Here is a 14,834-nt window from a genome sequence, read left to right on the forward strand (position 1 = left end):
AAGGGGACAGACCGACAAGAGCTTTGCTGGGCAAGCTGGACGTACGTACATCCTGCCTCCCCCTGCCCCGGCTGCTGAATCACAGGCAGGACCGTTCTCTTTGCTTTTATTCTCTGGCTTAATCTGCTAAAACCATTAGGCTTTTATCTTCCACTTTCATCAACACGTGTATCTGCTTGCCAGGAAGGGCTTATTAAATTCCCCAATAAGGAGGAAGTGATGGGGTAAGAGGGCTGTACAGGCGCCCACAGACCCAGCCCAAGAAAACCTACGATGAATCACGAACAGCTAATGAAAAACACAAAGACAAACAACTTGGTACCGATTACCTTATCGTTGTCCAGAGGGTCCTTCTGCACGAACGCCTGAACAAATTCTTCTGGGCCAATGTAATTGAGTCTCTCCTGAAATAGAAGCCAAAACCGTATTAAAGAAAAACCGGACCGAAACAGATGTCACCCCCTCTATTCATTTTTGGTACCACCCCGATTTTCTTAAAGCTGATTATAAAATTAAGCTTTTAACCCTGAGTACTTTTTATCATCTTCAAGGCGTAAACAGAGGCAATTCTCTCCTCAGGTCGATGTTTCATAAGACAGTTGAAGAACGTACAGTTACAGGAAATAGCCAGAGGAGATGATAAAGGGGTCAAAAAAGCCTGCTATTCCATCTTGTTGAGTATGCATTTATGAGTAAGTTTGCAGGAGATCGGAAACCTCCATAACTAGCTGGCCGGCCAGGGCAGAGCCGACCGGGCCTTACCAGCTCGATGTGAGTCAGCTGCTGGGCCAGCGTGTACGGGTCGCTGCAGACCGTCATGATGTCCCGCTGTATGGACTGCGGCTTGGTCTTCAGAACCGTGAGGCGGTCTGTGGCTGTGGAGCTGAGTTTCGCCAGGACTTCCTCGTACTGGCTGAGGGCTGCGAGTTTGCGGATCAGGCTCTGCATCATCTGCTGGACGTTCTTCCTGTATGTCTGCTGGGAAGTCAGTGAAGAATGACACTCCTGCCCCGCATAGCCTCGCCCCGGCATCGTGCGACCCCAGACGCCCTGGCTTCAAGTGCTCCGAGCTCTACCAAGCAGCATGGCTGGCGTTTGAAAACCCAGGCTTGTTGGCTTGTTTTCTCATGTTGCTTTTGAAAACACAATTCTGGCTGGGGTCTCGCAAACACCTCAGAAACTTCAGATTAGCTATTGAGGCCGCCCAGCGTAATGAATACTACACACATGTGCCATTACTTTCCACTTCACCTTCCTGGCTTTCACATCTGAAGTGGAACTGGGCATTCATTTTTGTTATCCGACCTCCTCTTGACTCGTGCTTACTTCACCCCCATTCACGAGTCAGTCCTAATGGTCACAGCCACTGTCTCACATGGCAGTTGTCACCATAATGCCACTCCCAGAAGCCACCTTGTTCATGATGTCATCATGCTATACTCATAACACCTATGAGAAGTTGATTACAAATGTATTTTCTGGGGGCTGGAGAGATGGCCCAGTGGTTAAAGAGCACTGACTGCTCTTCCAGAGGTCCTGAGTTCAATTCCCAGCAACTACATGGTGGCTTGTAACCATCTATAATCAGACCTGGGGACCTCTTCTGGTGTACAGACACACATGCAGACAGAACTGCATATATGTAATAAATAAATATTTTTTAAAAAGTATTTCCTGTATTATAGGTGTCAACTCCTTGCCTTTTCAAATACCTGTTAGAGCAAAGAAATGAATTCCCAGGCAACTCATCCTTTTTTCCTTCCTTCCTTCCTTCCTTGGGTACACCTATTTGACATGGCGTTGCTGTCATCTTCCTTTTCTGGCCCCAAATGGCTACCAGCAACCATCCTTCTAGGTAAACTATGGCGCTCATGTAGGCACAAGTCATGCAGGCTGTCTCAGTGCCAGCTGGGCACTTAGGCTGACAGCTCTATAGGAGGGCAGTCCCAGGGAGTCTACAGTTGCAGGCAAGCTATGCTTAACCTCACTGGCTTCTTAAAAGGTGTCCAGTATCACCTGCCAAGGTTAGCAATCTAAAATACATATTTTTTTTCTAATTTGGCTTAAATTAAAACAAAAAAGCTATAGGTATTTACAGTAAGGAAATTACAAGTCTGAAAACGGTTCATTCTTAAGTAGGCAGTGACATGGTAGAGATGGTCAAATAAGCTCTTAAATATGCCCATTATATAATCATGTTTGATTTTGTTTTTTTTTTTTTTCCATTAACAGTGTAAGTGGAGTATGAGGATTGGGAGTTCAAAGCCACCCTCGGCTCTATAGTGAGTTTGAGGCTAACCCGAGATACCGCCTCAAACCAACAACCCTTACTCCCGCCCTGTGGAAAAGACAAAACCAAAAAAACCTTTTAAGCGATCTTATCTCCCACTCAGGATTAAGGTTAGAAGTTGGAATTTACTTGTTAATGTACTTATCACTCGGAGAAAATGCGTCTTTCTTTGGCATTGGAAGCAGCCAAGGCTAAGTAACCTGCAGTTTTATTCCCAGCCCAGCCCCACCTTCTTTAGGAACACTGAGATACACAGAACTAACTTCCTCAGCCGTCTGTACCAAGTGTCCCTGTCAATGCCTCCATGGGTGGGTGTGTCCCACTGCTTCTTAAAGTTATGCAAACAGTTCCCAACACACTCCTCCTCTTGAGACACGTAGCTACATCACGTGCCATCCTGAGTACAAATCACGTGTTATATAAGCTTGCAGTTTCACAGTCATTAAAACCTTTTTATGAGAGTGACCCACAACTGTCATCACTAACACATGAAGCAGAGCTTGGTGTGGATAAGGCACATATCGGTCATATTTTTCTGAGGAGAATAGTCCAAAAGTTTCTAAACAGAAACTTAAATTTTCTGAACCCACTGTTCCTATGGGTGTGTGTGTGTGTGTGTGTGTGTGTGTGTGTGTGTGTGTGTGTGCCCATGCATGTTACATACCTAGGATTCCAGAGGCATTCTGGGAGGGTAGACAAGAATCTGACAGCGCTTGGTGCTGTCCAGGTAAGTGGGATTGGCGTTTTTTACCTGGTGTAAACTTTTTTTACTCGATAGTCAGAACAAAGTGCTACACCACCTGACTTATTGTAAATAAAGTGAAAGCCGGCCCAGGGGTACTTCTAAGACACCATATGTGGGAGAGGCGTATGAACAGCCCTTTTCATTTGGACAAGCAAATGTCCATTAAATGTCCATTATTTTACATCCTGCATGAGTTGCTTCTACTCTCAGACCTCACCTCTCCCCTTTCTCAGGGTCCTCAACACGAGAGACTTTTAGGTGGAAATGGCCACATTTCTTCTGTCACCAGCTGGAAGGGCCAGTGGAGAAGCAGAGAGGGCAAAAGAAATGGCTGAACAGGGAGAGCCTGCAGCCTGGGCCCCTCAGGGAGGATTCTGGGGGTGCGGGGTGAGACATGGTCTGCGTGGCACATGGTAAAGGCACCTCAGATGATTCTGCAATGAGCGGGAGGCACAGCTTGCCTAAAAGCCTATCAGAGTTCTCCGCTTATAAAATGATATTTTGGAGAAGGATGGAGGAAGTGCCGGTCACTCGTGAATAAAAGGCACCAGCAAGATACAACCCAAGAAAGTGCACAACGGACATATTGGATTTGGTGTGTGGAGAGGGGAACAGGGGGAGGGGGACCCCCTGTGACCCTTCCCAAAGTTTCCTGCTTTCATCTCATTCCACTTGGGAAATCAGGCTCTGTGTGGTTCAGCATGCTTCTCCACTGAGTCATGAATTGCTAAATATGTACTTAGTCTTTTTTTATAACTTCAGTTGCCAGCGACAGTAATTACCTGGCAAATAAAGACAGAGTTCTTGTTATAAAGACCAGCCCCTTAAGGAAGAGAAAATTGCATTCTGCCCACTCTAGTCATTTGTCATGTAATTCAATCATTAGTTTCATTTCATGTTTCTTCTAGGCGAGTCCCAGTAAACCTCTTCATTTGGGGCAAATCCCCAGGGGAGAAGCATATTAAGCCAAATTATGTGGAACTGTCCTAGCAGATTCTAAAGAGCCCGACTAAATTATATACAGGACACACCTGGGTTCACGGATTGCCAAAAAAATATCCCCTGAAGTCAGAGGCAAGAAGCAACAGGTCCAAAGTCAAACCTGGGGCTTCTGCTACGGGGTGGAATAATGTTTCTCCATTCTTATAAATGACTTGTTTGTTTGTTCGATCGTCCGTCCGTCCATCCATCCATCCATCTAAGTATATGCCAGGCATTCAGATAGGAGTTAAAGATGCCACAATGAACAAAGTGGGCATAACCCAGAATCCAGTGGAACAACCGACAGCTAAGTACAAAGCCCAGAGTACTAAGAAACACAAGTCATAAAAGGCAGGAATGGGAGGGTCTGTGCCCGGAGTTGTGGGAGGATCCTCTAAGAAGAGAAACTTATACACGAGAGAGCAAGGAGCCTGCCAGGACCATAGGTGCAGCGAGAGCCTCTAACACATTAGCACAAGGCAGTTAGTGTCATGATCTGTGCAACGGGTAGGGAGCTAGGAACTGGGGGCAATGGCCAGAGCACACCCACATCAAGCAAGTGTTACGTGTGGAGCCAATTCCTCAATTCTGGATAAAAGTAGACAATAAATGGCAGCTTCCCAGAAGCCCTGGCCAGTCAAGGCAGACACAGCCCCCACTTAGTAACACTCACTCATGCTAGACCGCTCCCAAAACCAGCTGTCCTTTTCCATGCTGTTAACACAGAGTGCCCACAAGAAGTCGGGGTCACTAGGATGTCTGTCCCTTTCCTCCATTCCTCCCAACCCCTCAAGCCTTGGCCTTGTTTGTAAAGACCACATCTCAGTTGGCAAACAAATAGAAAGGGCCATCATTTTTTTATTTCAATGATAAAAAAGATCACCATTTTTGATTTCCATGATAATAAAGACCAAAAGCCATCAATTTAGCATTTTCAAATCACTGCATTTTATCTTTAAAAAAAATCAAGTGTTCCTTTGGGGAAGAAACAAGATTAGAAAGAAACACTTTCTAGTTTCTATCTCAGAAAAAGCAACGGGGGGGGGGGGGGGGTGGAGAGAGAGAGAGAGAGACAGAGACAGAGACAACAGGTCAGCTTGCAGAACCAATTGCTCTGTATAACTGAACTGAAATGAAAAAAATTGATTTCATGTCTTGGCCTCATACAACCAATAGCCCTAAGATAGAACTCATCTTTTGACTAGTTTGTCATAAGCCAAAACCACTGAGCCAACTCCTGGCTGCCAAGGAGCTAGGAGCAGTCACCCCTAATAGAACGCTTACAGCAAAACTGCACTGCCGGACGTTTGTGTAGGTGTTCGTTTGTGTCTGTCCGTTCACACTGGGGAGAACCTAAAACAGGCAAACGTACCAGAAGTCTGTTCAGTTACAACCAGCCGGGAGTTCCATGCTGAGCGCCATGCAAGAGAGCTACGGGGAAAGCTCTTAAGAGCTAGTTTTGCCTAATTTCATTGATCTCTGGTTGGGAAACCCATCAAGGGCAGGTGTCTTGAGCTACTCTCTCTGCAGCACAGAGCTGAGAGAACCACTTCTCCAGGGAGCTGTCCTGGAGGAGCAGCACATCTTTCCTTCACTGCCAGGTGCCTCGGTTCCCTTGTTCCAGGTGACAGTGTTACATCCGTGCCAAACTTGCCCACAGAAACTTATCTGCCACACGGAAACTACAAAAGTATCCTTGCCCAACAAGCCCCAACACACAAAGTTAGCCCTCCAGGCCTGCTTCAGATAACCTCGAATCTGTTCAAGCTGGTGAGCGCCTGCCTATCAAAGGCTCAGTTGAGAGAAGAGACTATTTGCGGAGGATGACCTAAGAGACTCACTTTGAATCTCCGCTTACTCTAGGTCCTAGCCTTGAATCAACTTCCGGCATCAGACTCGGATTGTTTCCTGCATGCCACCCCCAACCCCAGACACCGCAGCCCCAGGAATTGCCTTGGCTTCTAATACAATCCTGCATACTCTCTCTGTTATCAAAGAGTGGTCACTGTAAACACTATAAAAGGGCATGCTAAGCCTCCTTCACAAAATCCCCCAAGGAGGCTTTGTTTTCACACTGCCTTATGTCTGCCCGGCAAACGTTCTACCAGCCCCAAATGTCTAAGTTTTTCATTTAATGCCCACAATAATTAGTATGCGTTTTCCTGCCCCTGACAATTATGTCACCAACTGTATTTCCCTTTTATGTGGAACTTACAAACCATAGCAGCCCCTCCCGCCCGCACTCACTCTCAGCGCAGGCTTTCCCTTCCACAGCCGCGACTAGTTCTACTTATGAGTTACTAATATGCTATTTAGTTACACCTAGCCTAAGTGAAGGCAGACACAGGAAGATGCATTAGTATGTGACCTGGGTCAAACCTTTGTAGAAGACGGACTGAAGTGAAATAAAACCGAGACGCACCGGCAATGTGAATTAACATGAACACAGCCCCAAAGAGCCACATAAACCTCCTGATCACACTCATCTGGCCCCACTGACACACCTAGAAGGCCAATAGATGCCGTGTAGAGGGGGCTGTCCAGAGGCGGAACAAAACGGCGGCACCACTGAGCTCCGTGGCAACTCAGCCCCGTTTCCCACCCAGGCTCCGTCTGGGAACCCAGAGGCTTTGACTAAACTCAGTGACCAACCTCCTCGCCGCTGGCCACTCTATGCGCCAGGTCTTTTAGGTTTCTCATCATTCTCTCGTCCCGGAAGTCATAAGGAAATGTTTCCGTCCACTCTGTCAAGAGTTGAAGAATTTTGGGTGCAATTTTTCTCATCTGGTTCTAGGGAGAAAAAGAAATCCGCGTCAGAGATACCATTATGGTCTCTGTTAAATAAATAACCAAATAACCGGTGTCGCTGACTAACTCCTGGTGCTTCCAATTCTCTGGGGTAGAAGAAGCAGCTGTCACTTTCATATCAACACCAAGTACTGTCAACTAAGGCGGGACTGAGGGCTTCTCCACGACTTTTCTAGTGCTCTGTGGCTTATTTTGCCGTGCTGGCGAATCTACCAACCTAGGGCCTTACACTGAGGAGGTAATCAATTCCACCACTGAACCACTTCCGGGGCCTGACGCCATGATCTTCACTCACGCCATCCATGGCCGTGGTGCCACTTAAGGCACATCAGCCTGGGGCGACGCTGGGGTTACTTTTGGAAATCACAGCGTCTGAGGCAGCGTTAGTGGACCTGACCGAAACAAGACGCAAATGGTGCATTTACCTTCTCACCGTCCCCTTCACTCAGCCGCTGGTGCTCAACACACAAGTGGCAGACTTTGGCCATGAGTTCAAAAGGATGCATGAATAACCGAGAGCTGAGCAGGAAGGTGAAGATGTACGTTCTCTGCAGCAAGAGAAAAGAATCACCACGGTTACAATCTGGACCATCCCTGCATAGTATAATCTTCCCATACGTCAAAGTTAACGGGCTGCAGGCTGGGGTAAACGCCGCCTTCTAGTGAAACAGTGTTAAGATACTTTCTCCTTATCTTTCCCCTTAACACTTACTAAAAAGAACAGGATAAATTCGACTCCTGAAATGACCCAGAGGACATTTTCTTCTCTGTCACCGGGGGCCAGGACATATTCATTTTCCAGTATAATCAAGGAGAATGCAATTTATCCCCAAAAGGCAAGGCTGCCTTAAATATAGTGCCCACCCTGAATAAGGTGATGGGTCCACATATTATTGCAACCAATAAAAACAAACCAACAACTAAGAAACAAAATCTACCTACCCTCCTCCCACTCAGCCAAGAATTCCCCCTGTGTCTTCAGTGTAGCACAGTGTTTGTGTCACGGCACTCAAAGGCTGACTGCTGGCTGGCTCCAGACATGTCCAAAGCACATGTGACACTATGGACCTTTCTTTAACTGCATTGTCCCCTGAGCCGGTAACGAAGCCGAACTCATTTGTTCAAACAGTTTCAGACTCTCAGTGGAAAGAGGAATTCTGTGGCCCGTTTGCTTCCCCCAACCCTCCTTAGGCACCTTCAGTGGTTCATAAACACTTACAGCACTGAACAAGGGAGTCCTTTTACTTTTGATAACAAGTTTCCCCTATGTGGGAACATATTTAAAAATGCGGTGTAATGGATCACACAGAGATAACACAGCGAGAAACATTATGGTGAATTACTATTGGCAAGCACACGCTCTCCTCGGCACAACAGGGTTATTATTATGTTTATAAAACCTAATAAATGTGGTCTCTAGGTATTTCCATGAACTCTCCATCAATAAACAGCTGCCTGGTAAACTCACCCTCCTTGTCCTCCTGAACTCAGGTCAACAGACACAGGAGGGGAGGGGAACTCGAGGAAAGGCGACACTAAGAGGAACCATAAATAGGTGCTGTGGCATTTCTGCTATCTCCCCCTTGCCTCTTGGGACAAGGAAGACCGAGGGAACGTACAGCAGGGGTCCCAGGTTAGAAAATGCCATGGAGACAGACTATCAAGAGACAGCAACACCACCTGATGTCCTGCCATGACTCTCTGTATCTGTGTGTGGCGTCTCTCTCCCTATGCAAGTTCCTCAGTCACATTAATGTCATATCATAGGAGCGTCCAAGCATCCTCTCTGATGGCATCTTCATCTACCGATCAAGACGTGGGCACAGAGCAAGTCTACAGGCTCTGGCTTCCCTTCATTTAGGCTGCCTAAAAGGAGGTAGACAACCTAAAGAGAAACAGATGCAGGGACTTTACCGCAACCTGACCCATCCCCAGGTTCCATTCGGTTTCAGAACTTTCAGTAATTACTATACATTTTCTTCTTCAAAAAAAAAAAATCTTAGCAACCTAGGTTAATTCCACAGCAAAGGCAGAGCCCCATGCTTATTGCACATATAGTACAGCGGTTTCTATCCACTCAGGTGATGGCTTTAGAAGAACCAATACCTACATCTGGGTAGTAATCCACGTTGGGTACCAGATGCTGAATGAGCGCTTCCAGAGACCCGGAAAGGAGGTTGTTGTCATGGTAATACAAGCCTCCACAGCTATCCTCTGCAGACTGGTAGAGGTTTCGGTTGTAACCACTGCTGTCAAACATTGCTGAAAAGGGAGGTGTCTGAGGCATACTTTCCTGAAAAACAATGAAAAGCAAGAAAACAGTCATTAGTGGTACGCAATATGAAAAGTAAGATTTCATCGGCAATTCTTATAATAATGGAAGGCAGGCAAGGTAAGCAAACAGCAAGGGAGCACTGTCAGGAGCACGAAGAGCCAAACAGCTCTGAGTTCACACGTACACATCCGCTCAATCAAATATCACAAAATGCTTAGATCCAGTCTGGACTGTGATCCACATGGAGCCATTTTGTGCTCACTCCTTTACAGCCACATGCAAGCAGGTAGAGGAAGCCGACTCCAGTTGTTTTATGTCATGGAGTCAAGGATTTTCAAACCAAGACTTCAGGGGACTCTGGGGTGCCCTGGACACGTGGAAGAGCACCAGAGCTGAAGTTGAAAAAATTGTAATTTGCAAGAGACCTGAAATTAAGCGCATAGTTTGTGTCTTTCCCTGTGTGTGTCTTAAGCGTGCATTTATGTTTGCACGTGTCAAGGCATTTAATGCCGGCTCCTCAGCTTTAATAGAACATCAGATGTCATTGGACCTTTGGGGTGCTGGGTGTGTGGTGTGTGCAAAGCCTTCGTCTCAGCCAACACGCAGGATAAGAAGACACTTTATACTTAGGAACAAGGAGTACTGGCCCAGGCTAGATACGTTGCTCTTGTCCATCTGTGTGGTTTGTTACTCACAAAGTCCCTGTCAGGCGATGCTCAGTGCAGGCCAGATGCCATTAACTTATTACTTGGCTTCCTGGGGCCTAGAGCAGGGCCCTGGGAGGAGACTCAGGTTTCTGGCTGTATATCTAGACAATGGAGGCTTTCAGGGCGTGTGGAAACTGGGGATTCCGAGCTGAGAGAAAGCCAAAAGCTGTGTCCTGGACTGACACAGGGACTCTGTCTATAGAGTCTATAGAGTGAGTTCCAGGATATCCATCCAGGGCTACATGGAAAGACCTTGTCTCAAAAAGAAAGATGGAAAGAAAGAGATCGTGAGAAAAAAAAAGGGGTTCATGTTGTGACCTTTATCCCATCCAAAAACCAGTGTGCAGAGAGAATTTCCAAAAGTTCCATTAAAAAAAAAAAACCTGCTAGAAACAGGAAGTCAGTGGCTCTTGAGAACCACACCACTAGAGTTTCCAGCACCCGGGAGCTATGTCAGTCCAGGGACAAGGGAGCAGCTGGTGGAGGGCAGCAGGAAGGGATGCAACCTGGGCTGATCCTTCTTTGCAAGATGCTGAAAGGTCTTAGCATCTTAATGAGGGGGGGAAGGGAGCTCAGTCCTCCAGCAGCATCTGTTCCACCAAGGGATGGGGGCAGGGTGTGCTAACAGCTTCATAACAAGGTGAAGTGCATGGGATTGGGGGCAGTGGTACCCAGGGATAGGATGCTAGAAAAAAAATATCCATAAAGCCAATGTGGCAAATGAAAAACAGCATTTAGGAAAAAGAAAGTGTCAAGAAAGATATAGAGATATAGATGTGCCGGACGGGTGGCACATGCCTTTGATCTTAACACTCCGGAGGCTGAGGCAGTGGATCTCTGTGAGTTCAATGCCAGCCTGGTCTGTAGAGTGAGTTCCAGGATATCCAGGGCTACATGGAAAGATCTTGTCTCAAAAAGAAAGATGGAAAGAAAGAGATCATGAGAAAAAAAAAAAAGCTTCATATTGTGACCTTTATCCCATCCAAAAACCAGTGTGCAGAGAGAATTTCCAGAAGTTCCATAAAAAAAGCAAAACGGCTAGAAACAGGAAGAAAGTGACTCTTGAGAACCACACCACTAGGGTTTCCAGCACCGAGGCCCCAGGGTTATCAGTGTTGCACTTCAGTTGCATAGAGCATGGCCACACCATCCAAAGGGCGTGGCCACAGCATCCAAAGGGCGTGGCCACAACATCCAAAGGACCAGAGGCTAAATGGATGGTCAAAGAGCCAACACAACCAGCCCTTCAGATGATGGCACCTCACAGGCAGAAACTGTAGGTAAATTAAAAACAAAACCGAAAACAAAGAAGACCTCAGTGTTACCATCTTATATGGCAGTAGACAGAAGTGGATTTCTTTCCTCTTCAAATTACCATTTTCCTGAATGCAATTCAGGTGTAACCCACTTGTTACAAATGGTCAGTCCCTGATGAGGAGGACAGAGATGGAACCCTTGTCCTCAGAAGCTGGCACCAACCTCAAGCTCAGAGGCTAGGGCCTGGGATGCCAGGCTCACCTGAGTTACTTCCCACGACCATGAAGAAGCCCACTCCTGACTTGGTTTGGTGTTGTAAGAACAGCTTTCAGTGGCGGCAGCCACACAGCATCCTCCAAACACAGGATAAGGAGTAAGACTGCCGGAGGTGAGTATCCTTGAATCTTTTTCTTTACATCTCAACCCACTTGTCATTGAAACCAATCTACTCTAGTGTCTCTGCGAGACGGCTAGCCAGGGCTTGAGAACTCCAGAAAATAAAAAAAACCGGTAAGCATTCAAAGGGGCCACAGAAACGGGTCCATTTCAAGAGGTAGAAACTAGATTTCATTTCCAACTACAATCAATCAGAAATAGCCGGCTAGAGGATCAAGGATAAGCCTGGAGGATTTGGAGGCCGCAACTCAGCGGTAAAGTGTGTCCTGAGTGATTAGGACCGACTGTAAGATGGATGTAGAATAAGCCATGTGCCCTCACAGCCGGACCTGACCTCCTCTGTCTATAAATGTGTGGCCTGGGACTCAGGAAGGTGAATTGCAGTGACCAGGCTAATATAACACAGCCATGGGACACAGCAGTATGAAGTGGGTCTCCCTGGAGTCTTGTACCCTAGTGCCTGTGGTCTAGTATCGGTAAAACGGTCTACCAGACAGTCGCAGGTCACCGCTCATCCCCGAAGCTCCCAGTATGTGTAACTCTCATTTACTTTTTCATAAAGTAGGGTAAAGACGTGGCTTCCATCCCCACTCACTAACCTCAAATTCAGACTCGGTGCTGGAGAGATGGCTCAGCAAAGAACACTCACTCCTCTTTCATGGGACCTGGGTTCAGTTCACAGCACCTCCACGGCGGCTCACAGCAGTCTGTTACCCCAGTTCCAAGGACTCCAAAACCTTCTTCTGGCCTCTGCACACTCTTGCACACACACACTACACATGTACTCATGCAGGCTCACATACATTTGCATACATAAAAAGCTCTTAGAAAAAAAAATCAAACTTACAGACATAAGACCTAGATAGCTGTGAAGTCTTTAGGAGGTTATTTTAACCCCCTCCCCCTTCCAAGGTACATTTCTCACCTGCCACTTTTAGTTTTGCTCACCTCGTCCCAAACCCTAAATCACACACACACACACACACACACACACACACACACACACACACACACACACACTTGTAGGTACATAAATATCCTGTCTGCTTGGCAAAGCCCTTCTTGGAATATTGTTTTGAGAGTTGTGGCAGCAGCTTCTATACTGTTCTTTGGGTTCATATCAGTGTCTCTGATCACAATAGCAACACTCAGAAAATAGCCACCCCCACCCCCACCCCACCCCCACCACCCCCGGGCCAAGACTCCTTAAGAAAATCCTGTAAGTAGAGATGGCAACCTAACCGAGGTAAGTTAATTACGATGGCAGCTTATGAAACCTAAAACATCAGCTGGAAGGAACGAGTGTGTCCCTGGCCATCATCTGCCCTCAGTTTGATCCTAGGACCTGGTTGCTATCATAGCAACAACCAGCTGCTGAGCTGCAGTCATGACAAGAGACCTTGGCCCCTTATACACATGCGCACGTCCTTCTACCTTGCCTGTGCTCAGAATCTCACCGTCTGCTGTCTATGAGCCCTACCCTCTTCATGAGCTTTCCAGTCTTCTCCCTGTGGTCCCTCAAATGCTGAGACCGTCTTCTGCATCCCACACGGTTTACTTCTCCCAGTTCCAGCAGTGTGGCCAGCTCTGAGACCTTCACTGGCTCCTCCTGCTGTGACTGAACCGGCTACGAATGCCTCGCTGGATTACCATCTGGCCACTCTTGGAGTTCTTATTTATATCTAGTTGTGGTAGACATCCTGTTTGTTTTGTGTCCCCCCTACCCCACCCCTCCACAACCCTCCTCTCCCCGCCTCACTTCCTAAGAAGAAAGGCTACAATAACTTGCCTGGGGTTACATATAAAGTGACAGATAAGGAAGAGTAGGGTTTCAAAACTAGGTCTCCAGATCCCAAGTACAAATTTTATTTTATCAGTTATATTATGGTGAAAACGGTCTTTGAACTTCTAACATGCAGCCATAACGTGAAAGGCCCATCATTCTGTCCCAAATTGTAGCTATTAGGATGATTTATATGTTTCACGTGTCCTGCAGATTCTTTTTCCTAAGATATATTAAGACCATAAATTACTCTTATTTTAAAAAAAGGATCTGACAGTCAATAGTAGTAGTTAAGCTACTGACTGATAATCAACAGTTCGGTCTAGACAGAAAGTTCAGAGGTTCTAATACAAGCTCTAAGAAGTATACTCTCTTTAAAACTGGGAGGCGCGTGAGAGCACAATAAACAGGGCTCAGCTGACAGCCGTTCAAGCAGCACATAAAATAACACAGCCTTAGATAGCGGATGGCACCCTGGGCTCCATAAGACACAGAAGTGTTTTCTTGTATTCACTTTACGGGTTACCAGCAAAAGAAAAACAAAATTAATGAGCCAAATGACAGTAGAAGATCATGGGACACAGTGTCCATCATCACTCACGCTGGACAGTCTCTAGCTAGCAGTCAAGCCGGGCGTTTTCTGAAAGGCTAACTGCCTAGGTTATGGATAAACACAAAGCCAGCAGAACGGTACAGAACGTACTGTTTGGAAAGCGAATCTTAAACACCTACCAAGGCACGCCCCAGCAGTTTGGTTTCTCAAGCGTTCTCTGTACAGCGTCGCTAGCGCTAGTTCAAGAGCACTCGTTCCTCACAGAGGCCTTTAGCTCCCTTAGATTCAGGTCCAGAAGGGAAGCATGAGGCCCAGGTGACAAGGAAGGCTTTTTCTTGTTAAGAAAGTAAACTCTATAGCTGACATTTTAGACGTGAGAATCAGGGGGCTTGTGGACCCTGGGCTCCACTATCTCCAAGAATGGCTTGCTAATGACTCCTCTGGGCGGACTCAGGCAGGTGTGTGTATACACACACACACACACACACACACACACACACACACACACACACACACACAGAGTCCATCCTGTCCAATATACCTAAAAACGGAGACGTGTGTGTTTGTTTGTATGTTTGTTTGTGTGTGTGTGTGACACAAAATCAGAGTATGTGACAGCAGTCAGTTAAATCCTGGCTTGATTTTACAGCTAAATCAAACGTCAAAAGAGCTAATTCCCTTGAAAATGAGGCTTCTATGAGACACTTGAAAAACCTGTTGACTATTCAAATCACTAGCTAACATACGCGGCAGGCATCGTTTCCATGTAGGTTGCTTCAAATTCAAGATACATTCCAGTCAGCTAATAGCACAGACCTTTAAAAAAATAAAGTCACACCTCTCTGCCACTGTCCCCAGATAATTAGACCAGCATGTCTGTGTGTGCGCTAATGGAGCTCCTGTCCAGTCCAGGACCTGTCCTAGGTACAGAGCCAGATGTGTCTACTCCCAAGCAAGAGAGTAGTAACCTTCCTCCAACACAGGACCAGCTCTTTATAAATCAAGTGTGTGTGTGTGTGTGTGTGTGTGTGTGTGTGTG

The 14,834-nt window shown here is 46.6% G+C and overlaps 1 protein-coding gene across 4 annotated transcripts in view; it reads right to left on the bottom strand.

Moving 5' to 3' along the window:
* The window catches only part of RASGEF1B (RasGEF domain family member 1B), a gene marked incomplete at its 3' end in the record, with an annotated part of 516,267 nt that overhangs the window by 15,003 nt on the left and 486,430 nt on the right, over window positions 1-14,834 (bottom strand). For all 4 annotated transcript variants that reach the window (XM_084759366.1, XM_084759364.1, XM_084759367.1 and 1 more), the window contains 5 exons: window positions 8,935-9,117; window positions 7,250-7,372; window positions 6,669-6,806; window positions 763-975; window positions 330-404 (listed from right to left, as the gene is read on the bottom strand). In XM_084759366.1, coding sequence (XP_084615492.1) covers window positions 330-404; window positions 763-975; window positions 6,669-6,806; window positions 7,250-7,372; window positions 8,935-9,117 — 732 coding nt within the window. The remainder of the gene's footprint in view (window positions 1-329; window positions 405-762; window positions 976-6,668; window positions 6,807-7,249; window positions 7,373-8,934; window positions 9,118-14,834) is intronic.

The sequence above is a fragment of the Acomys minous genome (genome assembly GCF_964271855.1).
Source record: "Acomys minous genome assembly, chromosome: 15".
Taxonomy (NCBI): domain Eukaryota; kingdom Metazoa; phylum Chordata; class Mammalia; order Rodentia; family Muridae; genus Acomys; species Acomys minous.